At 41.7% G+C, this 27,946-nt stretch overlaps 1 protein-coding gene across 7 annotated transcripts; it reads right to left on the reverse strand.

The window, feature by feature from the left end:
- GLYR1 (glyoxylate reductase 1 homolog) lies at nucleotides 1-27,246 on the reverse strand. 7 transcript variants are annotated; one of them, XM_026071586.1, is made up of 17 exons: nucleotides 27,084-27,243; nucleotides 25,899-25,935; nucleotides 24,679-24,758; nucleotides 16,026-16,376; nucleotides 15,763-15,901; nucleotides 14,936-15,178; nucleotides 11,762-11,848; nucleotides 10,684-10,740; nucleotides 9,496-9,546; nucleotides 9,336-9,409; nucleotides 7,429-7,528; nucleotides 6,156-6,266; nucleotides 5,751-5,852; nucleotides 4,451-4,613; nucleotides 3,812-3,991; nucleotides 3,180-3,304; nucleotides 2,400-2,823 (listed from the first exon to the last, which is right to left on the reverse strand). In XM_026071586.1, the coding sequence occupies exons 5-17, from the start codon at nucleotides 15,847-15,849 to the stop codon at nucleotides 2,749-2,751; spliced, it is 1,455 nt and encodes a 484-aa protein (XP_025927371.1). In that variant the 5' UTR covers nucleotides 15,850-15,901; nucleotides 16,026-16,376; nucleotides 24,679-24,758; nucleotides 25,899-25,935; nucleotides 27,084-27,243; the 3' UTR covers nucleotides 2,400-2,748. The 7 variants fall into 7 exon arrangements, with proteins under 7 accessions (XP_025927369.1, XP_025927371.1, XP_025927372.1 ...); XM_026071584.1 differs by lacking the exon at nucleotides 16,026-16,376 and having other exon boundaries at nucleotides 1-2,823; nucleotides 27,084-27,242; XM_026071587.1 differs by lacking the exon at nucleotides 16,026-16,376 and having other exon boundaries at nucleotides 5,751-5,849; nucleotides 27,084-27,245.
- Between the last annotated feature and the right edge of the window lie 700 nt (nucleotides 27,247-27,946).

The raw sequence follows: 27,946 nt of genomic DNA on the forward strand, positions 1-27,946 counted from the left end.
CCACACCCTCCAGCCGATCTACATGCACCTACCTAGCCAGAAAGCTGCAGTCCGGCTTTTACAGGATAAATTACAGTGTTGAACTAGGCTGCGCCCGCCACTCCCATGCACACAACGGTCTCCATTTTGAGAACTATGGTATTTCTGGAAAACAAAACCTGCAGCGGCAGGACGACTGGGGAGTGGTTCTGCCCCTCGTAAATACGATTCTTTGAATTCGCTACGAAATACATGTCATGAGACTTGAGAGCTCCGCTTTTACACCTACCGTTGTCAGAGGCACCACAGGGCATAACAGAGGGAGATCCTTGATTACATTGGCTCAGACCCATTCACCTTCCATCTATTCCAAGAGGCCTCTGCAGGGACAGTCCAGGGACTGCTGCGCTGACTCGGCACAGCTCTGATCCTTCGGCTGGATCTGAGACAGTATCTCCTTCCCCCCCACCTTTCCTCCCCCAACATATCTTACGCTATAAAACCTGTGGTCTCATCTCCTGTCCCCAAATGCACAATTTCCCCCAGATGCCCTCACTACACAATCACATAGGTGATTTCTTAACTGCAGTGTATTTAACCAAGGATTTCCGATGCTAATTGCTGAGTTCTGCTGGATGGGGGAAAGCGTAAGTATGTCAAAAGCAGGCTAATGGCTGGTTATCCTGGATAGTTATATGTGCCTTTAATATGAATATCTACATGCAGGATGACAGTTGTACTGCCAAAGAAACGTGTATGTATAACTAATATTGTTCACATATACCACTGACAAACAGGCAAAGTGATGTGTAACAGATCTATTACTAGATGTTCACCACAGGACATAATGCATAATACAATATTAGCCCACAAATAATAGTGATCAGCGGAGGTGAAATATTCAACACAAAGTAACATTTACAGCATTAGGAATTAGATGTCATGTTCCATAATGGGTATCTGATACTTTCTCTGCTTCTTAATGAGGTGCCCCTGAGCCATATTCACATGTTGCCCAAAGCAGGATTGGCAAGAAATCTTGAGCCACAGGAAAGTTGCCCTAAACAGCCATTAAGTGCCTAGAAACATAAAATGGTGGGAGGGGCAGACCTCAAGGATTTGAAGGAACATAGTCTACTTGGAATTCTTCTTTTCTTTCAGAACCCCAACCCAAGGGAGGAGATTGTGTCACTAAGAAGTGTTTTTGGCCAATAAAGCTTCTTACTGGCATTTTACTAACTCTCAAATCTAAAACGCAAGAACCTTCCTAAAAGGCTAATACTGAGAGAATTAAAAACCCCATGCTTTATGCATTTTTAGAGAGACAGGCATCCTTTGGACTCTGGGTTGCTCTGTCAACACTGGCAGCTTCTCTGCTCTTAAGCATTGGCCATTGCAGCTCAATTCCCACATTTCTAGGCTAGAGCTCAGCAGAAGTCTTAGGCTCCCATTTTATTTATCAGTCTTTCTAGAAGTTGGTATCTGGCCACAAGCAGAGTGACAAGTACAGGGAAAACTCTCACGTTGCACTAGTGTTGTACCCAGAGTAGCAACATTACAGACATGTATGGAAAATCTGACATGTACAAAGATCACTAATCAGTACACAAAATATCCCTCTGAGGTAGGTAATTATCACCCACCTTTAAAGATGGGGAAACAGGCTAAGAGATAAAATGACCATGCAAAGGCCAGAGAGAGAGCCTGGAATGGAGCTCAAGACTCTCAAACTCTTGGCTCTACAGTCATTCCTCTCATCCCTTTCAGACTCATCACCCTGCTTGTGACACTGCTACAGTCCAAGAAGCCTTTGTAAATATTAACTACTAGGGCATATAAAAAAAAAGAAAAGCAAGAAGTAAATCAACATAAACCAAGGCCAGGAGCAACCGTAAGGTTTGTTCCTTCACCAAGCAAAATACCTCTGGCCCAGTTTTAAGCTGTATGCTTTTCTTACAGTTTTCTAGGCAAACATGTTAATCTCCAATACTGTTTGTGGGATGGGCAGCTGTGATTAACCTTTTAGGAGGCTATGTTTACACTGGCATTCTCTCATTTTCACTAAGCTTTGTGTTCCCTAAGCTAGAGTTGTCTGTACAGGGGAAGACATGGATGCAATCGGTTCTTCCTGTCAGTATGAGGAATTCCTCCATCAAGGTGCCAGGGAGGTGGAAGTTTAAAAAGGAAACAGAATCAAGACAGCATTGCATGCAACCCAATTACCTTCTGGAACTGCCCTTCTCCTCCATGGGAGGTGCTTTGTTCTCTAACAGTGGGTGATGAACAGGAATGCTCCTCACCTTAATTGGGACCAAGGCCTTTACTGATATTCACAGGTAGATGGGACATATGTCACCTGCCCCCTTGATGCAGAGAGTCCAACACACACATTATTTCACAGCAAAGGAGAAAAGGAATCATTAGAAACAGCATCTTGGACAAGCATACAAAGAGGAAAACAAAAGCAGCCAAGCAGCAGATTTCTGGCAGAGTTGCCTCAGAGCTTCTGAACAAGCCGCCACTGTCCTGTTCCATGACTGTCAGTGCATGGCATGGATTTTCTAATCAGACTGCAACAATCCGAGCCCCCTCCTCCCTCCCTTTTGCCACCAGGGGAAGGCTCACCGCAGCAGCTGCCTTCGCAGCAGATCTCAAAGTCTGTGTATAAAAGGAAATGGAGAGACAGAGATGGACTGGTCCAGAGTTAAAACCCAGTATCATAATAATATTAATCAATAATCATAGTATTAACAGTAAGAATGGTGCAGCCTAGTGGATGTAGGCCCTGTACACTGCAGACATATCGTTGTCCGATTGGTCCAATGCTTTTGCTCGTTTATAGACCTAGAGAAGAGAAATTGGAAAAGGATCAGTGACTACGCCCATGGGAAGACTTTCTCTGGCAGAAATTATTTTGCAAACCAGAGAACTGCATAGTGCTCCGAGTAATTAGAACAGCACAGATCAGAACATGCTGGGCCTTGTTTAGGCCATCTGTGTTTACTGAAGGTGACATTTTAAGGGCTTCCACAATCGCATCAGATCCACTTCCCTCCTACCCAAAATATATTTCAGTCCCTGCTGCCATGTCTTAGAGACCACACCGCTCTTAAATTTTGTCTCCTGTTGGAAAATGGCTCTAACTCTACCTATTGAAGAAATACTGAATAACATACATCTCAGCACTGAACAACTCTCACCTCATTGGCTGCAGCTGCCATAGGAGTTGGGTGGTTGACAGAATCACCCAAAGCAATAGCTAATCTAAGATCCTTCTGGATGTATTTCAGGTAGAAATCAGGTTTAAAGTTTCCTTGCAAGATATCTGTAAGAGAGAATGGGGTGCAAAAAAAAAGCATGATAAAAGTAAATCAAGCCTAACACACTGCAACAGCATGCAAAACAACACCAAACTTCCCTTTCCCATGCTGATCACCAGGAACACTGCTTTTAGTTCTTCTGTTTCTCTGCTCTCTATCTTCATCCGGCCACAGAAGATAATGTCACTACCACTCACTGATAAAACGAGCTCAGATTTCTAAATAGCTTGCCCTCCATTTCACTTACTACCCTGCCCCACTGAAGTCATCACTGTCAACTCAAGTCCTCAGCCCGCTGCAGGCAATGCAGAGCTTGGGGTGTTATTCTCAGAAGCCCTGGCTATAAATGGGGAGGAAGGGAACTCAGCTCTTCATTTCCAGAATGCTTAAAATACCCAGAATCCCAGGCTGATGAAAATGGGATGATTACCTTCTCCCTTCTACCATTAACTGAACTGCTCCTAGGTTGTGGCAAATGTGTCGTATAATAAAACAATGTAAGAGAACTTTACTTTGGCACTTCTGGTCCAGGAAGATGCTGGCAAGTTGTCCCTGATTGAGGATATCCAGAAGGGTCTGTTGGGACTGACCAGTCACTTGAGCCAGTGTCAGTCCTTCTGCTATCGTAGCCATGAAACTGCCTTGGACCATGTTCACAATAAGCATCATCTTCGCAGCATTGCCTACTTCACCTGGGAGTGAGACATACCATTGGGCATTCCTCCAGAAGAAATACAGAAGCCTTGCTCCCCCATCCCACACAGGATTAGCACTACTAGGCTCTGTGTATTGCTCCCAAGCACTTGGCAGCTCTCCCTTTGCCCAAAAGACTTCAGAAACCTTACTCATTTTCCAAGCACTTAAAGGAAGGGAGAAACCACAACAAAGTACAATTTAGAATAAAAAGCTTCACAGAATCTCCAAGATGAGCCAATATTTTAAACAGAAAACTTAGGTTGGAGGCTCTGAGGCTGGTCAAACTCCAGAAGTGCAGGCCAGCTCCCCATACTGCCTATGAGGACAGGAGACAGACAGCCTCTCTTACCAGTGGCCTACAAAGATGATATGTGCATCTCTCAGACTCCTTTCTGGACATCCCAGTCCTCGTACTGACTAAGAAACTGCTACCAGGCCCCTGGTGTTTCAATTACCTAGAAAAAAAGAGGTCTTCCCCATCGCTTGGAAACAGCTACTGCAGTCCTCATATAAACCCCTGTCACCAGCCGCCAGGATCACGAGCATCCCATCATTAGACAGCTGCTGATTTCCTGAGACTGGTGCTTCCAAAAAGCGACCACCCCGGGACACTATCACCTGGAAAAAGAATATCTCTGTTTAGCTGTGCATAAACAGCAGGCATCCATGCTAAGTAGGCAGCACTGCAAGCAAGAACATTGTTTAGGGCATTCCTACCCCTAAGGACAGAATTTTAAAGCAGAGCAAATAGTTTAGACATACAAACAGGAGAGCAAAGCACTGTAAAATACCTAATACATAATGCACTGCATCCAGCAAAGGGTACCCCAGACCAAAAGCTGCTCTCACTCTCAGGAACACTAGTACTTCTCTGTCCCCCATCATTACTGCGCATATTTTCAGCAGCTGAGCCTGCATGCTTTTGCCATTGCACCCTGTAATAGCCAAGGAACAACGCTAAAGGTGTATGTGAAGCATACGAATCTCAGAAGATTTACTTTTGTGTTACCTTCCTCTTCTCCAAAGATAAAAGGCCTTTGACACATACCTTCAGTCAGAGGTTCACTAACAGGCATGACTCTGCATTCTCCAAATTCATATGTTATATGCTCCTGCTTCCAAGCTGCCTGCTTAAGACTTCACCAAAATTAACAGCCCTCCCTGCTCCCCCACAACACATACTGCTTTTAGGGCAGAGAAAAACAATCAAGATGTCAAAGAAGAAATCAAAGACTCTCCTGTCAGAAGCACTCAAAGTACTTCTCTTTTACAGAAATCTTCTCTACAAAAATAGAGAAATCTTCTTCATAAAAATACTTCTACAGAATGAAACGTGAACACACTCTCTTTTCCCACAACTAGAACATCTGAAATGAACAGAATATGCACTTTATCAATTTAAGACAGTTATTCATCCAGACAGTACTTCCTCCTCTAATTTGCTACAGAGTACCAATATGGCTATATACTTAAGGGAATAAAGTTTCACTGGCTGCTTGCAATGGTGCCAGATGACACCTCTGAGAAGTCTACAAGCTTTGCTGTTATCATCAGAGTATTTATCATCCAATTTTGTTCACCGGACAAGATTTGACAATTTATTTTGTCTCATTTGCTTGGGACTTGAGTCCCCTCCAAAAGAAGCCTGAACGTCTTAAGAGACGTCTGTATTAACCAACAGTTAATTGCTTTGAACAAGAACTGCAGCACTGCTGTTGAATCACAAATGTTAGAAGTTTGGTCCAATGTTATTACCTGGGCCAGCTCTGTGACTGTATCTGCATCCACGGTGGACATATCCACATAACACTTCCCTGGGCGAATCCCCTGCAACACTCCACTCGGACCAAGTACCAGCTGTGGGGAACAGAAGAGCGGTAAAGCAATAGGGTGTCTGCAAAGAAACTCCAATCCTGCAGGACAGCAGTTCAAGCAAGCCTAACACTGCAGTGGCAGACTCCTAAAGGGATATCAAAACTTACCCCTCAAGTATTATTTCAAACAAGTGGGATTGGGGGGGGGGGGATTTACTTTTACACAGGTGCATTGCTCAGCATCCAGAATGACCCAGGCTACCACGGTCAGTAGGATAAGAATGGGCATTCAGTGACTGTATGTTGCAGTCTATGTAGTGGAGGAAAAATAAGAGCTAATCCTTACATCCTTTGCTGCCTTTGGATCTGATACACAGGCAAAGGTGATGTCACAGGTGGAGACAACTTCAGCAGGGGTTCTTCCCAGCCGTGCCCCCTCCTGGATGAACAAATCACACTGCAAAATTCATAAATCCAAACGTAAGGAAAAGTACAGAGCAAATGGGTTCTCTAGTGTTTTGCTGTAACAGATACTCTTCTGGCTGGACCCAAAGCAAAGTGAGTCAGGCCTGGCATATTAACTATGTAACAACTGAGGTTTTTTGTTTGTTCCCCCACCACCACCAGGGGCTCCTCTGCCACTTTTCTGAATCCTAAAGTGAAGAACTTTGAGAGAAAGACACAGAAAAAGAGATCACTTGGGAGAAATCATAAAAGATTGAATACCGCAGTTTTTGGAGGAAAGATGAGGAAAAAGCTGGTAAATAGACATAGTAAAAAGTGTTGCTGGACAATAAACAGGCACATGCACAGCTGATCTTAGGTCCTTCCTATCCCACTCCCCTCAAAGTATCTATGTTTTGCAGTTAGAAAAATCTCTTTTAATCCATTTTAAGGAAGTAACCACAGTGCCATTTTTGCCTTTGATATTCTGCAACATCATCTGAGTACCAACCACTCCCCCAGTTACCCACTTTTTGTCCACTAAAAAGAGAAGAACACTGGCTAGAATACTAGTGCATAACCATTCAGTTCCATCTTTACTTTTGGAGATACATACAAAACCCTTCTCATGCTGTCTCATCATGACCCAGCAGGTTTTCAAATGAACTTTTTAACTATTGCAACATGAACAGCACAATGGATAGCTAGGTGAAGCTGTGGCCAAACAGCACATCTCACCACACCACTCCTAGAAGCAGCTCCTCAAAGCCCAGTCTTTTTGTCAAACTCGAACGATGACTTGGCAATTTACATTAGCAGATCTCCTAGAGGCACTATACATTGTACTCCTCAACAAAGATATATGGTTGTAACTTTTCTGGCAGCTCTCTGATCTCATACAAAAGGGCAGCAACATGGGGGCTTTTCACCTAAGAGTGACTTTCTTAGGACAGACTACAGATCCATCTAGTCAACTGTGGCCATCAACAAACACTTAGGAAAAAATATTAGAACAAGACAAGCCTTGTTTTTCTCTTGTGAACAAGGCAATACCTGTGTTTCCCCAGTATCCTCTCCCAGGCACCAGTGAATGGTGACCCAGGGCCTTCCTGAGCTAGAGATGGTGTACACGTTTAAAAAGGCATTGTCTATCCATAGCTAAAGCATATGCTTACCTTCTCAGCAGTCCGGTTCCAGACAGTGACAGTGTGACCCATTTTCAGCAAGTTGGAGACAATGCCACTTCCCATCAGGCCAAGTCCCAGAAATCCTATCCTGAAGGGAAGAGATAAGCATCAACGCAGGAAAGGGAACATGCAACAGAAAGCAATTGATGTCAGCCTCTCATGGTCCTGAAACGATGAAGAGCAAAGCCTGGAACATCACAAGCAAAAAAAATATGTTCTACTGCAGCCACAGTTAGAATAAGAGAATTTTTAAGCCACCCATTTCAAATGGGCAGATACTAGGCTTTAAGAGCAAGCTGGTATTTATTTTACCTATGAAATATCCATAAAAATTTCCTGAAGAAAGTGTTCTAGTCTGCTTTAGAAGATTAATTAAAGATTAAAGGTTTTAGTTTCTTCTAAACTAAAATTGCTGCTTTTGTGCTTTCTTTTGTCAGCCATTGTCTTATTGAAGAGAAAAAGGGAACATTTGGAGATCAGCAGATGCTTCTCGAATTTATCTTCTGATTTTTATACTGAGTCATGGGTAAAATGGTTGTTTATACCATTGAATGATACATTACTGTTTTTATTTTTGTAAAGCCCAGCAAAGACTACTGGGTTAAGCACCACACACAGACCAAAGACCTAGTCCCTGCGCCACAGACTTGATTTTGGACAGACACAGAAATAAAGGAAATAATAGGCCTGTACAGGTCAGCATGAGTGATAATAATTTCAGATATCAGCTGCTCAAGAGTTGGCAAAGGTTTTGTGTTGTTTTGTTTAAAAAAAAACAAAAAAATAGAAAACCCCCCAAAAGATAGCACACTAACAAATTCCTTCCCTATAATTACCCTGCAAGAGGAATTGCTTTGCAGTTGTGGCTGCAGGGATTTTTTTATACATCATACAACTTCATAGCAAAAAAATGATCCTAGCAGGAAACGCTGAAGTGTTCAGTTACATGTCCGAGTTCACAATGAAAGCTGCCTTGCAATCCCCCACAGTTAATTCTTCAGAATTAGCCACCTACAGATGCACCGTGGCTTTTAGCAAGCCACGTGCACTCCAACTTGCAGCTAGTCATGCTCTATTTTGTTAAAGTAAACTAGGCAGGTCAGAGCAAGTCACTATAGCTTCTTAAACAAGGTCCGCCTATTTTCAAGTCTATCCAACAGAAGAGATGCTCTTTCTATTCCAACCCACCTCTGAACCACACTTTTCTGAGAGGCTGTTTTACCTGAATAGCTTCATTGTTATTTTGGTTCCCCTTGAGTACAGCTGAGAACTCGCATGCCAAGAAAACGACCCTAACGGCAAACAGCAGGCTATGGCCTGAGCTGAATTTGAACAGAGCGGAAGTTACAGAGTGAAACAGGAAGCTTAACTGAGGCTTCTCTCACTCTAGAAAGGAGAAGGGGGGACGTTAGAAGAAACCAGAAGGCTCACATGCTACGTAGCAAAGCTCCTGTGCTGGGAGAACACGCCTCCCTCTTCCTCTTGTCTTCTACATGCTCAAGATAGCAATTAAACAACCCCAGTCAACTGCCAGACACCAGTGGAGAAAGATACCCTTTTATCTTTCTGCTTCATACGGCATTCAGAAATACTGCTTCTTCACGTTCTGCAACATGCCCTACAGGAACAGGGCAGCTGCAGGAAAGCCCTGAACTGCAAATGCATCCGGGCCAGACCTCATGCTGAATTTTTCTATAGTACAGTGCCTGTTTGTATCTATCTGCCTCCCTCCCCCCCATTCAAACCAGAGTTTCACACAAGGACATAGGAGATCAGCAGTTAGAGAGAAACATTAGGTTTATTTATTTGCAGTGACAAGCTGGATAATGGCTGCATGTGTGAGATGGGAAGGAGGAAAAGGAAGGAAAATGGCTGAAGTGCGTTGGAGATCTTACTTTTTGTCTGTAGGCGTGATACTGCCATTGACTGCTGTGCTGTCTGCTGCCTGGATGGAGGTGGATCCTGTTTCCTGAAAAAACCAACCATACAGCTCTGGAAGAACTGCAAGTACTTACGACTGTAATAAAAATCCAACCAAGCCAAGATTTGCCTTACCTCTTCACAAACCTTCAGCTTCTTTGTGATAGCTTGATAGCAGACAGCTGGCTGTATGGAGAGGACAAAACATTCAGGGGAAGGATGGTGCTGATTTGCTCCGCTGAGCAAACAGACCATATCCTTGCTACATAGGAAACAGGCAGCTCACCCACACACCACCATCTGCAAAGCAGGAAAACTCTCAGGCTTTCCTCAGTGGGAGAAAATAAAAACAAAAACCTACTGCAAAGTACCAAGTTCTTCCCTTCCCACCCCCACCCCTGCACTTCAGCTTCTCTTCTGATGCAGGTACTACAAACTCCTCTCTGCAGTTCACATAGCCGACTACTCTAGAGGCAAGGAGCCAGGGCCTCCCTACTCTCACATTTGGCACAAAGAAAACAGAGATCCCTAAAGCCTACCACAGAGCACCTTGCCTCATACCTGTGCTCAGTATGTCAATGCAGTCGTGGAAGCAAAGCCTTTTTGTTAGGATGAGAAGGCACAGGGCTTTCAACAAGAGGTATGATAAAGGCTGCTCCTCCCCTGTGTTGCTTGTTGTGAGCTCATCTAGATTGACAGCCCCATCAGAACTTACAGTTAGCTGCTCTTAATCTTTCTGGCTTTGCCCAGATCCTCTGCTAGGTACAAATCCTATTTCACTTAATTTGATCTCTTTTCCTCCTGATCTTCACTGGCTGAAGATAAAATCCTGCAAGACTACTCACTCCTGACTCTTGTGATACACATTGACTGTATTTTACATGGAACTTTTCTGGCCCTGTGAAATTCTCCCACCAGATTCAATTAATTAACAAGTTCATTCCGATGAGAAACCGGAAGGACAACTGTACAAGACAACCAGAACAACAGGGTTTTTAAACACGAAAATATCTTTTCTTACCTCTTATGTTCAGTCTACGGAATTCACTACAACAGATCTATCAAATCCTGGTGCTAGATAATCTTTAATGACTTAAACTATTTGTTGTCCTCAATGCTAAATTATTCTAAACCTCAAGATTAGGAACTAATTGAACTACAAGATTGCATGTGAGAGAATCTCATTGCCTCTAGCCCCAGAAGCACAGAATTGCTCAACTGGTTACGCATACTCTTTGTACAGCCGTAGCTCTTAGTCCCAGCAAAGGGCAGGTTGCCAGGCTAGACAGACCAGCGGTATGATCCTGTCTGCCAAATCCTCACCTTCTCTGTCTGGCTCAGTAGGAAGTGATGGAAGTGTGGGTCACTGTCCTTCATGGGCTACAAAGAGAAAAGCAGAGGCTCAGAAACACTCTCAGAGCATCACAGAGCATCCACAGCTAAATTGCTTTGCTCTCTCAATCATTTAAGCAGGAAATACTTAGTATATGACAGCTTATCAAGCAGCCTGTTTCAACTAAGCGGTTTATATTGTGTTTCATTCTCAAAAACAGTCATTCAAGTCAACCCCCCCCATTTTCAAGCATCTACAGAAAAACCAAAGAAGATTATAAGCAAGATTAAGAAGGGGAGGAAGAGATGTCTCTCCCTCTCATCAAGCTATTCACCGGTTCAGCCACTCAACTGCATCACTGGGATCTCATATTCTATTTTCTCCTTCTCCCAAGGAAAGGAAAACACTTTATTTTCCAGCACCCAAGGAATTCCTTAAAGCAGTATTCTGAGAGTTGCCTGGAGGTTAATCCTAGCTCTGTCAGATGTCGGCAAACCCACATTCACAGCAACAAGGACTGGAGTCCAGGTACCTCATCTCTCAGATGAGCATCCTAAGCATTAGCCTGGAGTCACACTACTGTTACTCTGACTTATTGATTAATGTTTCTTTATAAACAAAAGGAAAGGTTTTCAACAGCTAGTTATGAGGAAAATCAAAGTAAACCTCCCAACACCACACTATCCAGAAACTCTTTCACTCTGGCTCAGGGGAATGCCTTTGCTCCACCTCCAATTTTGGGAAGCTAGTCCCAAAAATACTTTTGAAACAAACAAACAAAGAAAAAAAGCAAAAACAAGTGCAGCAAGTTAGACATGAATCTACAAATGGTTCCACAATGACTGAAATCTCACTTCCAAGCATACTTACCAGTTGCCCAGGATATCGTCTTTGTTACAGTACAGAATCACATAGCATCTTATTTTATTCCTAAAGGAGGAAGAGAAGCTCCCACCATTTCAGAGCCCAGTCAAAAGGTTCTAAACAAACTACCCCATGATATCTGTTTCTACACCATTGCCAGTTCCCAGATCACCTCTGCTGTAAAGCAAACCTAGGGTTTCTCACCTCACTGACACTTGGCGGCCATTTGAATCCAGCCACTGTTCCAGTCATCACTCTCTTCACTGTACTTGACTCTGGAATTGTGAGGTCCTGAGGAGAAACAAGGAGGATCAGAAAGAGCTTACAATCTGGCTCAATGGTTGGCCACACCACGTTGATCATAACAGCACACATACAGAGTTTTGAAAAGCACTACAAATGCCTTCCACTTCACACGCCATTCCATGAAGAGGTCATATTTAAGCACACAGTGCATTATCAGCACAGGTGAGGTGAAGAAAACATGAACCTGCAACAAAGGAACTCAACCACAGACATGACTTCTGGAAAATCCATTCTTCATGTGTAAGAGGAGTCATTGCATTTGTGTAATCACGCAATGAGCAGAGAAGCAAATGAACATGCTTGATCCAGCATTTCCCTCTGGTGGATGCAAAAAGCTAAACAAAGGGGTCAAGAACATCACCACAATCAGACAGACATCTCAGYTTTTCTAATCCTCCACCATCATTATATGTGCGTGTGTACGTGTATAAAGTAGCAACCTGTTTGAGGGAAAACCTTCAAAGCATGAATCTGATACAGTCACATCTGCTAAAGTTAGCAGAATGCATGAAATAGGGACTGAGATGAGGACTGCTCCCCACTCACTCAAAAGGCACTACTTTCTAATGCCATGATGATACAATATTTAATGAATCACTGTTTTATTGTTGAGCAGATTAGGATTTCTCTTTCTTCTTTCCCCAAGACACACAGTTTAAAACATAGGTCTTTACCACTATCTGAAGGGACTGTGCAGGATTTCTACATAGTAGGTTTTATCTTCCTGAAGTGAGGGTTCAGAAATGGAATCACATTCTCTCCCCTCCAAAATTACTTCCTGCAAATGCACAATATACCTCAGTGTCCACACAAAGCCACATGAGAAGAGCACTATTTGCCAAAAAGCTAAGAGCGAGACTGTTGGAAGTGACCCAGATTGATGCCACTGTTTCATCTGTTGACAGGGCAATCTAGACCTCAGTCTCCAACCTTAAAATGCAATTTCAGTCTAGAGGAGAGCTTGCATGCTAGAATTCTCTCTTTAGAGCCCATGCTGCTGTTTCAACTGGTAAAGTGTGGATGAAATCTGCTCTGATATATACAAAGTCATGTTGGTCCTCTGAAAATATTCACATAAGCTTAAAAGTGAGTTATTTGAATGATCATGTATGCCTGCCATGCATTTCTAGACATGGAACACCTCAGCAATGACTGGATCCTTGAATTCTGTGCATCCTTATTACTCAGAAAGCCAGAACTTAGATTGTGATGGAAAAAAAACCCAACACCCAACAGTGCAGTAATTCAGGACAATGACGTTAAAGTTTTCTACCCTCAGGGCTAAGAATTTGAGCAAATTGCGAGAACCAGGCAATCAGAAGAAAAGATTTTAAAATTATTTTCACAGGCTGAGTAATAGTATTATGGTATTACTATTATATTTTTATGACGATTTCTTTAATTGTCAGTATATTACCCTTCCAGAAGCAGTAAGGTTATCTTCATACATTAGCCTGCTTATTTTCACAGTCTGTGGCCAGGCATTTATCAACTAGCTCACGCTCGCCATCTCTTTATGATAAGCTGTTTGAATCCATGCCACTTGCAATTTGTCAGTAAAGTAATTTCTACTGCCACAATTAGCTCACTCCAACCTCTCCGATGCCGCAAGGTAGCTAATGCAGTAAAACTAAACATGCAGTGTGTCAGCACGATCAGAATTCTCCCAGCCATTAGTTTTGATCAATTTCAGAATGAATTTAGCTCAAAGACACAAAAGCATCTTGCATCAGAAAAAAGGCCCAGTGGCTTATCATAACAGATATATTTGACAGTACAACGTGCTTATAGCAACACACTTGGAAAGGGGAAAATATGTTGCTAGTAAAGTGTTTTCCTGCATCAGTCAAGTCATGAGGTTCATGATTATCAGTAAGAATCCATAAGTATGCATCCATTCCTCCCCTTCCCCCCACAAAAGGAGAAACTGATGGGCTCGGCTGCATGGCCTGATTTATTAGAAGCTGGTTCTAAAAAATAAAAAGAGGCAGATGAGAAAGAAACCTCAGAATCAGTACCCCATTGCTAAACATCTTCTGCCAGCAGTTCCTTCATATCTAGTATCTGGGACAATCAGCTTCCTTTTACTACCAAGGCATCAAGAAAAAGGTTGCTGTTCAACCAGTTAAGGCCAATCCATTCATGATTTTGGAGATCAAAGACTACCATCTTGAGCTGCATCCTGAAGTGCACTGAAAGCAAAGACTGTGAAGCACACACATAATGTGATCCCTCTGAAGCATTGCTGAGGAAGCAGGCTGCCACATCCTGTATCAGCTGTAAGTCTCCCAACGGTCTTCTGGTGTAGTCTCTGATGGAGCATGTGCATTGTAATAATCCATTGAAATAATTATCCATTTAGAAAAGAAAGATCTGGACCACTACAGTGAGGTCCATAATGAAAATGAAATGCTGGAATTCTAGATGAGGGTAGACAAAATATTGCTGGCTGCTGTTGCTGCCAAGACATCCAGAAATAACGGGAATAAAATTATAATGCTCAGATGTTAGACCTTTATCATGGATGCTGAAAATATACCCAATAGCATAGAAGCCGAAATAAATACAATTAATTCTTCTGGTGGATTCCCCAGGCTACAAGAATTTCTTCTTTCAGCCTCAGCCCTGAAGAACACTCCACCCTCAGTAAGTATTGAGGGTGAAGTTAAATGAATATAAATCACTTAACCACACAAAGCAGATGAGATGAGATGGGAGAAGTCAGGAATCAGATGAAGGCCCACATCTCCTCACTAATCCTTCCCACACAAACTGAACTTGAGGGATGGCAAGATGGAAGGTGGAGTCTCATGAGACAGCTCTCAAAGCTCTTTCAAAGATACTAACAGAGCTACTCAGAATGACTAACTTAAAAATCCACAGGAAGAATCAACAATACGCTCGCCAAAGGTATCTGACAGCCAACATGTCTAGAAGAAGCAACATGGAACAGCTTAAAAAAATTGATACTGAACCGCACTCTTCCTGCTGGCCTGTTAGCCAAGGTGCCAGTCATCCCTAGAGTCCATCTGTAAAGTCCACAGGGCACTGGTGGACATGCACAACACAAACCTTCTCATCCTTGGGTGGACGCCCCCGCTTTCGGGGGCTCTGATCCTGGGCTCTTTTCAAAGGTGATTTTGATCCTCTCTCTGACGATACAGAAGAGACCCTCTTTTTTCCTTCCCCTGTGCCCTTCTTCAACTTCCCTTCAGACAAACTGGCTTTGCGCTTCTCTTCACCAGCAGATTGCTTGCCTCTTTCTTCACTGGAATTACGCCGATTCTTCTCTTCATTGGAGTTATGGGAAGACGCCTGAGAGATTACAGAATAGAAGATGGTAAGGAAAGAAGAGAAGAGCTTGAATGATTTTCATGCAAAACCAAGGATGTGAAGAACCCTGTGCTGATTACTATCAGGCAAACCAACTGCACAGTAACATGAAAACTACAGATATCTGTTAGCCCTTTGAAGTCGGTGAATGAAGTTCCTGGTTAGCTCTCCTGCAAAAACACATCAGTTTGAGCAACTGATTAACAGAACAGGCCACTTGAAGACTCACTAGGAGTGTGTGCACTTGCATGCGCTTCCAGTATACTAAAGACAAGATTAGGAAATACCAAATTCTAGCCCAAGACTTAAGACTGATTTAACAAATCATCATAAGCAGATCAATTAGCCTCTTCAGTTTCTCCATGAGTATAACAATTTTTTTTTCTACCAAATGAGACTGAATGGGGAGGAAGGAGAGGATAGGGGGAAAAAAAAAAAAAAGGGAACAAAACCCCAAACCCCCCAACTTGCCAGAAAAAATCAACTTATTTCAGATAAAAATACACTTGACCGTTATTCATGCCAAGACTTGTTTTGATACACACAGTAAAGAACCACCCACTCACCTGGTCCTTGCCTTTGGTTTTTCTAAGAAACTCCTCTACAGCATCCACGGCTTGCTGGAAGCGCTTACCCTTGTTAATCTTTATCATTTCCTCTTTGTGAAGGTGATAAGGCTTCAGCTGCTCCACTTTGATCCAAGCACTAGAAACCAGAAAAAAGTTAAGTTATATTCTCCAGATAGCAACTTCCTCAACCATCCCACTTCTACAAATACACAGATACAGTTTTTTCCCCGGAGCAACTGACGATAGCAGCCCAAACTCACTTGCTTTCTATAACCTGAAGGGCTGTGATATCTGCATTCACTTTCTTCTGGCACTTTCACTTGGCTTCTCTCATAAGTTTCATACCCTCTTGCATTAGCACTGCTCCGCTCTAAGCATTATTCATATGATCTGTCAGCAAGCTTGCTTTTGGATATGATCACAGGCACTTGTTCAGAGCAAAGGCATCAGAGTGACTGCTTTTATATCATCAGGAAGAACAACCACAATCAAATGCCTCCACATCAAGTAGCTACTAATATGAATCTTCTTCCTAAGGCTGTTGCAAGGAGAGGTCACTTAATACTAACAAACCAACCCCTTGTTCAAGCACATTGGGTATACAAAAGTATCTGCAAAAACAGGAAGAATGAATACAAAATTAGATACCTCACAATACAGCTGACCACAAATAAAGTGAGCGTAAACACCATACCTCACTGCAGTGTGTTTCTGATGTACCTTGATATACTGTACGAAAGCAATAGTTTCACTTTTGAGAAAAAGAACATTTTTCTTTATTGTTGATATCTGATTTAAGATAAACTGGTACTAATGTATTTCATGATTTAGCAGTAGCAGAGAATTCACTTGAGTTGTATGAGGAAACTCAAACAACCTCACTGTTTCCACTGCTGCTTCAAAGGACTTCTCAACTTTTACCAAATGGATAAGCTCTCAAGTACAGGGTGACAACTTCACTTTCTGTCAGATTGCTAAACTCTTCTATCACTCTTCAACCATGGCTCGGGGGAATGCTTTTGCTTTTACAATTTCCTGTAGCTCTCTCAGAGTTTAGACTACCTTCATCTCTAACCAAATTCAAGCCCAGGCTTATCTGCCACACTATTATAAAGCTATTTCCACCCTGCTATTGAAAACAGTCCTGTATAAGCTTTAGAAGAGATTTTCTGAGCTAGGATGGCCAACAGTGCTTCTTAGCATACAGCAGCACAGAACACAGCATAAACCAGTTGAGCTGTTTTTACCTGACTCCAAAACATCCCTATTTTATAAACAGAGAATAGCCACAATTATACATTTTAAATGTTTTCCAGTGCCGTCTAGTTCCTGCAAGCAGGTGAAGTGGTTTTGTAGCTGCCTTTTCAGGCTTCCATTTGTAAGAATCATGCCATAACAGCTAAACTGAACATAAAGGCGAAGATAAAAAAGGACCAGCACCTTTGCTGGATCTTGGTTGCTGCTCTTCACAAAGTCACAAAGCTCAGTAAATCCTTTAAAATTCCATGAAGTAGTTTCTCTTTACCAGCATTAGCCATTGTTGGCAGTCAGAAATCAGTTTGGTGAAGGCAGACTGAAACTTTTTCAAGTTGCATACGGACAGAAAAGACCTCCCGCTAGAAAAGCCTGTGGCAATACTGGCATTCTTTCCATACTGCCAGTATAATCTACTCCATGATTCCACCATAGCCCTAAAACAGAACCCAGTATTGTTTTGCACACAATCCTTTTGCTTAGTTTACAATTTCTTCATGCTATCTGACTTAGCATTTCTACAATGAATCAAACTGGTACTTCTCAGACTACAACTTACACTCCAAGAGCTATGCAGAGATTCTCTCCTGGCTGCCCAGACATTATAATGAAACATATTTTAAAATCCACTTAGACTGCAAAGCACAGCTGCGTGGCACTCAGAATGACAAAGCATGCCAAGGTACTAGACAACATCAGCTCATAAGAAGCCTTTCCATTATATATATTTATATACACACACACACAGGAAACAAGATTTTTGAGTACATTATAAAAAAAAAGCATGTTAAATATATTTCCAAGATTTGAATTTCTAAATAAAAACAACCTTCTTTCTACCAAGGCATTCTCTTAGGTTTTTCTCAGCCTGCACATCCTATCCTTCCTCACTGCATGTGTCCATTAGTTCCTTTTCCCATTACTTTTCCTTTGGGATGGAGAAAAGCTGAAACATAAAGCTTTCTGGCTCCTGGCTTCAAAGGTGCATTTTGGCACTTAAGATCACCAGGGACAAAGAATTAATAGATCTCAGAGACAAAATAACAAGTGAAAACAGAGCCTCAAATGCTGCCTCAGAAAAGAAAAAAACATATATATATATATATATATATATATATGCATGTATGGATGTATGTATCCCTCAGCCTTTTCCAATTTATCCTTTGTGTGTCATCTACTTGGACTACTTTCTACAAGATAGAAATATGTCTTTTGATATCAGATGTCCATAAAGCATTTTCATGTAATGTTTCAAGCACCAGAAAATTAAAGAACATCCCAAAGTCATTTATGTTTATACTGAAGATCTCTCTGTTAAGCAATAACCTCATAGCCAAAGAGCAATATTTAGATAAGAGGTCTCAAGGATGTAACACAGAAACAGGAACTACTATTTCTCTCCTGACTCAGCAATGAATTAATGCCCTAGAAAATCACTGGTGATACTACATTACTGAAGAGGTTGTATTTAAGATGAGATTGTATCAATATTGCTGCACAGAGTCATCTAATATCCATAAAGAAGGGGTGAAATGGAAAGTGAAATGATAAAGAGCACTATTAAAAGGATATGTTTTAGTAATGGTTCTGTTTGCCCATTTCCCCTTACCCTCCCTTCTTCCCTCTAAAATGACATTCTTACAAAACCACCTCTCACTGTAAAGTTCATGTTCTATTCATGAACAATAAAGACTCAGAGAAGAGATGCAGCTAGAGATGTCAGGTTCAAATCCGTGATACGAGCTTAGCACAGATAAGACGATCCCAAAAAACACTTTCTAGTCACTCTTTCAGTCTAAAGATACCAATTCCTAATGATAAATTGTAGGAATGAATGTGACAGAACCTCTACGCATACACTCATTTTTTGCAAGCTTTACAGGTAGGGCTGCAAAATGGTGGCATTGTAACTCCAAATTTCTCTTAGCAAGTAAACTCCAGAAAAGTTTTCATAAAGTTCACGTTGTACCATTTTAGATGCCTACATTAAATGCTAACACAAATCAACTTTGAAAGTCAAAAGCAAACAGCTTGGCTACTTACAACCCCAGCATGTATGAGCACACAGCATAAAAAACAAATGCAGAAATCTAGGTAAATTTCTGCTGAGATGATCAGTGTCGCAAAGTCTTGTTGGAGGCCTGTAGGTAGCAGGGTCCCCCAGGGGTCAATACTGGGTCCAGTCCTGTTCAACATCATCAACAATGAACTGCATGAAGGGACAGAGTGCACCCTCAGCAAGTTTGCTAGCAATACAAAACTGGGAGGAGTGGCTGATGCCCCAGAAGGCTGTGCTGTCATTCAGAGGGACCGCGACAGGCTGGAAAGATGTGCAGAGAGGAACCTCATGAAGTTCAATAAAGGGAAGTGCAGAGTCCTGTACCTAGGGAGGAATAACCCCAGGCACCAGGACAGGCTGGGGGCTGACCTGCTGGAAAGCAGCTCTGCAGAGAAGGATGGGGTGGACACCAAGCTGACCATGAGCCAGCAGTATGCCATGGTGGGGGGTGTCCTGAAGGCCAGGAAGGTATCCTGGGCTGCATTAGGAAGAGTATTGCCAGCAGGTGGAGGGAGGTAAACCTCCCCCTCTACTCAGCCCTGGTGAGGCCACATCTGGAGTCCAGGTCTGAGCTCTGCAGTAAGAGACATGGAGTTACTGGAGAGAGTCCAGCAAAGGGCCACTAAGATGATTAAGAGACTGGCACATCTCAGATGTGATGAGAGGCTGAGAGAGCTGGGACTGTTCAACCTGGAGAAGACTGAGGGGGGAATCTTATCAACGTGTACAAATATCTGCAGGGAGGGTATAAAGATGAAGCCAGACTCTTCTCAGTGGTGCCCAGTGACAGGACAAGAGGCAATGGGCACAAATTGAAACGCAGGAAGCTCCGTCTGAACATAAGGAAAAGCTCTGACTGTGAGGGTGACTGAGCACTAGAACAGGTGGCCCAGAGAGGTTGTAGAGTCTCCATTCTTGGAAATATTCAAAAGCCATCTGGACAGGGTCCTGGGCAACGTGCTGTAGGCGATCCTGCTTGAGCAGGGGGGTTGGACTAGATGATCTTTATAGGTCCCTTCCAACCTCAACCGTTCTGTGATTCTGCTGTGAAGAGACTGCCCCAATTTTCTTCAATAAGACAACTCCAATGGCTGAACTCTCAACTCGATATATAAATGTCTTCATCAAAAAGAGCACAAAAACACTACAGTACATTAGACTAACAGTCCATGTAGCAGAGAGGATACTTAGCAAAAGAAAATAATCAGCAGGGAAACACTGACAGAAGTAAAGTATTAGATTTTTCAAATTTAGGCAGTAAGAAGTTTTACAGGGTACTTACACTTCCAGAGATGTCAGCTAGGGGTAAAAAAGTTTTGACCATATGGATTTTTAGCTATGACACTCTTCCTACAGAGTTATAGCGACATTCCAGTTAGCTCTAGCATACAACAGCCTACCTTTGGCAATATGGAATTCTGCATGGGATAGTTTACCCAACAGGAAAACACCAGCAATGTTTCTTAATCCTCTTTGTCTGCTTAGCTTACTCTGGGAATCTGAGGAGCCAGAAAGTGTATCATATCCAAGGCCTGGCAAACTCTAAGTGTTTTCTGATGTTAGGATCTGAAAGAATGTGTTATAAGACTACATCCAAAAGTTTCTCTCTCCCCTGGAAGCCAGGGAGAACAGTGGCAGAAGAAGAGGGTAGGTGTTAACATTCCAACAGGATATGGAGGATGGGAAAGCAATGACTGCTGCGCTGAAAATCACTGTGTCTGATGGAAATAGGCTGCAGATGATTATACTTATCTTGGATTGCAAACTTCCTCTGATTTTTCCTTAATATATCAAGTCAGGAAGTGACCCCTGACCTCACTGCATTTAGTGAGACTATTTAGTTTTGTACTGATGTGGCAAAAAGTGAGAATGGGCTGTTCTAGCTTGCTATTAAGACTTTGATACCTATGACTTGCAAGACCATTTGGCTATTAAAGTACATCCAATGAGTTAAGTGAATACAGTGAATGTGTGTGTGTGCATATGTGTTCATACATGTACATGCATGCACATACACATCGGAATACAGCCCTGCTGACTGTAGAACTCTCCCTAATATGTCACTGAAACAAAGTAGAGTACTGACACATTCATAACACAAAGCTATAATTTATTAGTTTTGACAATGCCATAACAAACTCCTAAACAGGCAATGAAACGTTAGAATATTTTAAACTGGATGAAGCACACTAAGAATTTCTATAAGACTTGTAGGCTATGGGCCTGCTAGTCTAGTAGTTCTAATTACTAATAGTTATGAATTTATCACAGAATCACAGAACAGTTGGGGTTGGAAGGGACCTCCAGAGATCATCTGGTCCAACCCTCCTGCTGAAGCAGGGTCAGCTAGAGCAGGTTGCCCAGGATCATGGTTATAAATGTATAAGTGTAAATACCACAGTAATTCTTGCATTGTTGCACTCTGTTATGGGAAAGGCATACAAGGACTTCCCACAAAACTGTTTTTAGGAGTTCCTTTATTTCTGATGCTACAATCTGAAAAGTGCAGTTAGGAAGATTGATAAGAGATCAGAGTTCCTCTGCTATTCAGAAAGACCAAATCAAATTTGTTGTTTATATTCCAGTAACTGGATGCTGTTATGTGCTTGCCAGCTCTATGGGCAGGATATATCAACTTTTCTTGATTTTGGATGAAGAATCATTTTAATGCTACTTTCTCAGAGGACAGCCACGGAACTCACAAGAACTCCTAGGCAAACTAGAAAAATCTCTCTGCAGAATAAGTTAATAAGAGAATACATTATACAAGTGTATGTATCACAATCTAGGAAGTCGCCTAGAAAAAGACATGGGTAGTGTATCACTACTATGAACATCAATGCAGCTTTCACTGTGGTAGAGTGAAGGAGTATTCCACAACTTCAGCGAAGAGACAAAAACCTCTTCCACATATACAAAATAGTTATCTTGCAGAAAAACTATTACTTTAAAAGTGATAGAAGCAAATAATTCTACTAACAAGATAAATATAAAGAGCATAGGGCTCAGCAGAAACTTTACTAAAAGCCAAGTTTTACAGCACAGTCTGAATGCGTTCATACTCTCACTTTTACATCTTTAGCCAAAACTACTTACATTAACTGGAAGGCTTTATTCCTTAGTCACTGCAGCATCACACTGGGCCAGTAAGTATTAGTATTCAATTCACATGCAAGGTTACAGGTAAAGAAAAATGGGCATTCTCTTTTGAGCTGTATCCTAAGCCATTCAGAATTTCAGAAATAACAACTAGAGCCTACCTACATATTATGCCACCTACCCATTATGCCAAAAAACTGCCAACCTCTCTCATAAGTATATTTTCATTCACCCATCCACTCTGTTCGGATGCATGAAGTCACATTGTTTACCAGTTTACACTTCTAAGAAGCTTCCCCCTTAATATCTGGTATGGCACACTGGAGCCACATAAGTCAGGAAGAAACAACTTTTTCCTAGCTTGAAATAGTGGCTTTTTTGACCAGAGCTGTCATCTGGAACTCCTCAGGAGAGAAAAAAAAAAAAAAGTCTATCAAGAGCCTGAGGTTGCTTGCCCATGGACAAATTAGCTGGCAAACATCTGCTGAAGTTTATTAGAGGGCTTCTACCTGCCAACCATCATTGCCTTAATCTTACACAGACTGGACAGTAGTCAAATGGCTTATGTCCAGATCGTCACCTGTTAAACTTTGACAGAGTAAGATAATAACAGAAGAGCTACAGAAAAGGATCTGTGATGTAGTAATGTCATCCTACAATCTTCAAAGAGGCAGAAAGAGGGAAGTACAAGTAGACAAGAGTGGCTTGCACTAAAATTCCAATATGAGTCAGTGTACTCATCACACCACAGATTACATTCAGTGATCAGAGCTTAGCATCCAACTATTTATTATTTTGTTCATTTTGTAGAGTAGTGATAGCTGGTGGTTAGCTATTTCCACTTACTGTTTATAAACTTCTAAAACAAAAGTATCTGTAAAACACATTAGCTTACTTGCACAAAATAAATAAAGGATTTTCCCTTCAGGCTCAGACTAAGTGAAATAATTTAAGTTTTTCCTGATTTGGTTCTTTGACTATGATCAAAGACAAGGATTTTCTCTAACAGCTCTAACCAGCATGCTTTTAAAGGCCCAGGTCAGGACAGAACACACACAGGTTTCGATCTTTTCTGTCTATAAATACTGCTTTATAAAGAGACTGAAGGGGACAATATTTATTTCTACTTAATTTTCAGGTAGGATATGCCAGTCAAAACAACTGAATTTCTAAATTATGTGATTACCCAACAGGAAATGATTAATTAAATTTCACAAGCTGGAGGGGGGTTTTTTTGGCTATGTTAGTCTGCCAGTTGATTGGATTTTCCCTAGCCTGAGCTCTAGAATCATGTAATAAGCCCCAATTATTTTGCAGTACTGACCTCTTCACCTGCAATCAGGCTGCTAATCTCAGCTAGAGTATCCTATATTTATAACCACTATTTTCAGGCTTCTCTTAATACAATTTACCACAAACATCTCTGTATCTGCACCAAAAAATATGCAATACAAGATGAAGAACAGTCAGGAGAGGAACAGTCAGTCTCCTCAAGTTTTAGGACCTGACTAGCTCCCAAATGACTATGGATAATAAAAAAAGCCACCTTCCCTCCTCCCTCCCTCCTCCCCCCCACAAAAAACAACCTTCACTTGCCTTACATTACTAGAAATCCAGCAGACCTTCCTATCGATATGCAGCATCCTCTCCCTCTCCAACAAGTTTAGATCTCAGTTCTTAATGGAAAATTGAATTTTAAATATTAAACAAAAATAACCTGTCAGTTGAAAATAATTTCCTGAGGAAATATCCGTTATTTGGTCTCAATTCTTGGTAGTTTCTCTCAAAAAGAAAAGTTTTCTCATCTCTTATGGAAGATTATAATTTTCTCCCACATTACATGACCAAATACAAAACAGCAGCAAATAAATAGAAAAACTGAAAAGCTAGCAAAATAACTTTCAGTTTCATAAAATGCCTACATTTTCTGGGTGGTTTTTTTTCCAGTTTGCAACTATCTGAGTCTAAAACAAATATAATTTTGCATGCATGTTTGTAATCAATAAATTTTTTCCTTGTGAAAAGGTAGTCTACAATAGTTTTGGTTCTCCTATGCTGCAAAGTCCTCCCAAAGCACAGCAAGAATGTTTTCAGTCATCAGGCATGACAGTATGTTCTTATTATGAATGACAAGTATAAAGCTGTTTTATCCTTATAGCAGAAAAAAAATGATGCTCTTGCTGCACCTTTCTCAAACATAGTTACATGCTAAATCTAACTCAGTCGCATCACACCTACTCCCATAAAAATGGCAAGCTACCAAGAACTTTCCTTCACAGTAGCAGCTAAAATCCTAACATGTTTGAGTACGTAAGTCTTTGCAGTCCTCACACACCCACATGAGCGGCTATAACATGCAATGATAGTCACATTCTTTTTGCATGTAGATCAAAGACCGCCTTTTGCAAAGCTAAACTTTGCGTTAGCAAAAAATTCTTCCATGAAATATCCACGCTATATGGGCCAATATTTTTGTCAGATGAAAACAAGCAGGTACATACTGATCTTCTGTTCCAAAAAACTTCACAAAGAAGCACTTTTTTCCACGAGGTTTCTTCAGATCTTTAGGTGGATTAACAATCTGAAGGTGATTAAAAGAAAAAAGTTACAGAGACTGTTTCAAGTACATAAAACTTATACTCTCTGATTTTCTTACTATGTTTCATAGTTCTTTTTTTTTTTTTTTTTAAAGTTTCACTAGGAAGAGAACTTGAATTCATGACAAGTTTTCCAAGTAAATATGTAATCCATATATTTCCTTAGATATGCCTACGCTGCAACAGGGTACAAAAATACCCAAACTCCACTGATACATCATTATCCCCAATAGGTAAAAGAGAAATCTTTTTAAATTTAGAAAGCCAAATGGCATTTGTTAAAGCTTGTTCCACTTAAGTTATTTTAAAATTTACATTTAAAGCTGTGTCTTTACCCCCAGAATAGATTTGTTTCTTACAAAGCTTAAAATATTAGTAAAGAGAAAAGCAGTCATTCTGTTACTCAGGTGACAGCTGAAAGACTGCAGGGGAGCTCGAATTTAACTGGACCTGATAACCAGAGTGAAACCAAGTATTTATGGTTGTCAGCCACATGGACAACACTTTTCCCTGTAGCATGCTGTTATCTCAGCATGCACAGTTCTCATACCTACACCAAAAATAAAAACACAGTACTTTCAGGGAAGGAGAAATGATAAGAATGGCACATATAATTTAACTCTTAAAATAAATAAATAAAACATCTTTCTGGCCTTTCATCAGAAAAAAAAAAAAAAGAAGAGAAAATGTAACTCTTCTTCTTCCTCCCCTCTGAAATTATCACTCAAAAAATATATAGCTCTAAAACAGTATTTCAAGAAACCAGATTCTCCATTTCTAATATTTAAAACAGTGTATGTAACCAATTTATTATGGGAGGAGAGAAACATGTCTTGCAGAAAGTGATAGGGATTAAACTGCTAAATCTGGGGAATACAATCAGTTCTGGAACTGGATAAATTGCTGGTCTCTTTTGCTTTTCATTCCATCTGAATTAACAGCTGTTAGTAACAGGCTGAACTTCTAGATCAAATAAAGCCCTTCATGCATTGCTTGGTTCACAGTTCAGATTTGTGTGTTTTGTATTAAAAAACAAACAAACAAAAAACCCACTCATATTCATTTTTAACTAAAATTCATTTGGTGAAACTTCGGGGGGGGGGGGGGGAAGGGGAGGCACTCACCTTTCCTGGCCATGGAGGATACCGGCCCAGCTTCCCCCTATGAAAGAATGAAAAGATTAGGCACTAGAATCTGGGAAAAAACAACTATCCCATGTCTACCTTTTTATATTACAACATATTTTCTGTATTAAGAGACCACATTTTACAGTCAAAACCTACCGTAAAAGACAAGACACAAGCACTTGACACAAGTATTAGGTGCAGGTATCCAGCAATGTAAACTAAGCCTCTATACAATCTGTATGAACTCAACGGAATATCAGAATTTAAGCCAAAGATACAGCAGCAGCATAGCTACTGCCTGGAAGACCTAGTGCTACAGCTCTTACTACTCTTGTAAGATTGAATATTCCCTCACAAGGAATTGAGCTAGGGTATTGATGCAGGCAATCAAACCAAAGTTCAAGTTGATAACTTAGATCCTTCAGGACAGAACAGTCTAGTAAGCATAGCAGCCAGTGATTTCCAGCTCAGGCAGATAAGATTCTTAGAAGTTCTAATAAGAAAGCATTTATGGCAGAACCCACTGAATTATCATTAGTTCCATTATCACTTTCTTCAGATGCTCACCACAAGATGTGCTAAAGATATAAAAGAATCATAAGAAAAGCAGAAACATTTATTTCCTACACTTGCAAATGTTTCCCTTATAAAAACTGCACAAAACTTTTCCTTCACAGAAGAGGAAGAAAGCAGTTAGACTAAGCCCAAAGCATGGTGGCTTTATTATTATCTTACCCTTGTCATGTACAGAGGCTGCAGTACTCTCACAAAAGCCTATCAGTTATTACCTTACAAGAGTCTGTCAGAGAATCTCTGGAGCCTGTCTGCTACTGAAGTAAAAATTCTCAGCAAGCAGCATTTCAACTCCTCCTGAGATGACAATTGTACACAGGAGATTCAGTGGTGATAGTCAGGCAGGAACACTGCCAAGAGCTTTAACCATGACCATGGCTTATATCTGACACTTCTATTCTTGTACTGAACAGGGCTTTCATCAAAACCTTTCATCTGTTGCTGTCTTACTGTTATAGTTCTTCGAAGATGGGCCTAGGGATAGTACCTGTCTAGGCTGTCACGTGCAAAACTAAAGCAGGATAATCTGCATTCCAACACTGAGAGCAGTGCACTCCCCAAATGCTCATTTGAAACAAATTTTGCTAAAAGGAACCAACCTTTACTTACTTTTCTATATAAATTAGACAACTTCACATCACTGTCAATTTTTCGGATGAGAAACTGCAGTTGCCACAGCCTGGAGCACGTACTTCTTTTTATCTGGGATATAAATATAAATGCATACACTTGCGTGTTGGGGATTAGCTATTTGTTGCAAACCCTAGCAGGATACCCTAGCCTATCAAGTACAGTAGAGCCTGTCCACTCAAGAACCAGCACTTACAGGCCTTGACAGAATCCCCTCAGTTCTCCTGATTTAGAAATTGAAAAAAAAAAAAAAAAAAAAAAAAAACTCTCGCAGCTTTCTGATTACTTGAGGGTAAAATTGGAGTGACATGGGGAAGTGGCAGTTTCTGTGAGCTTCAACAGGAACATCCTAACCTGTAAAAAAAGTCACTTTCCCATATTGTTGTGTTGCTTCATTAAAGCATTCCCAAAGAACACCACCGATGCTCTCACTAACCACCTATTTATTTACTTCCTTTTTCATCTCCCTTGGGAGGAGACCCTATTTCCAGCCGAGCCCCGAACGATCACTCCTCTGTCCCACTCCCCTCACCCCCTTCCGCCTTCCTCCCCCCGTTAGCCTCCGGTGCCGGCCCGCCCAGGAGCCGAGCCTTCCTTCCCCGGCCTGCTCCAGCCCAGCCCGGGGACCCCCAGATTCCCTCCCGCCGCCGCCCGCCCCGGGCCGCCGCCCATCCCCGCGGGACGGCAGCGGCGAGACCCCCCGTCCTCGGGCCGCCGCTCGCCCTGCCCAGCCCAGCCCCTCCTTCCCCGCAGCTGCACCTCGGAGCCCTCCCCGAGGCGGGTGCCCCGCCGCTGGGGGGTGACAGCGCTGCCCCTGGACCGCCTCAGCTCCCGCTGCGCCG

This window comes from Apteryx rowi, unplaced genomic scaffold (assembly GCF_003343035.1).
Source record: "Apteryx rowi isolate R43461 unplaced genomic scaffold, aptRow1 scaffold_329, whole genome shotgun sequence".
Classification (NCBI taxonomy): Eukaryota; Metazoa; Chordata; class Aves; order Apterygiformes; family Apterygidae; genus Apteryx; species Apteryx rowi.

Excerpts from the sequence above, each read along its gene's own strand:
- GLYR1 (XM_026071584.1), bottom strand. The coding sequence starts at position 15,849 with ATGATAAAGATTAACAAGGGTAAGCGCTTCCAGCAAGCCGTGGATGCT. Across the intron at positions 9,410-9,495 it reads AGCTGAAGGTTTGTGAAGAG|GAAACAGGATCCACCTCCAT; the intron begins GTAAGGCAAATC and ends TGGTTTTTTCAG. Across the intron at positions 4,614-5,750 it reads CAGTCACAGAGCTGGCCCAG|GTGATAGTGTCCCGGGGTGG; the intron begins GTAATAACATTG and ends TTCTTTTTCCAG.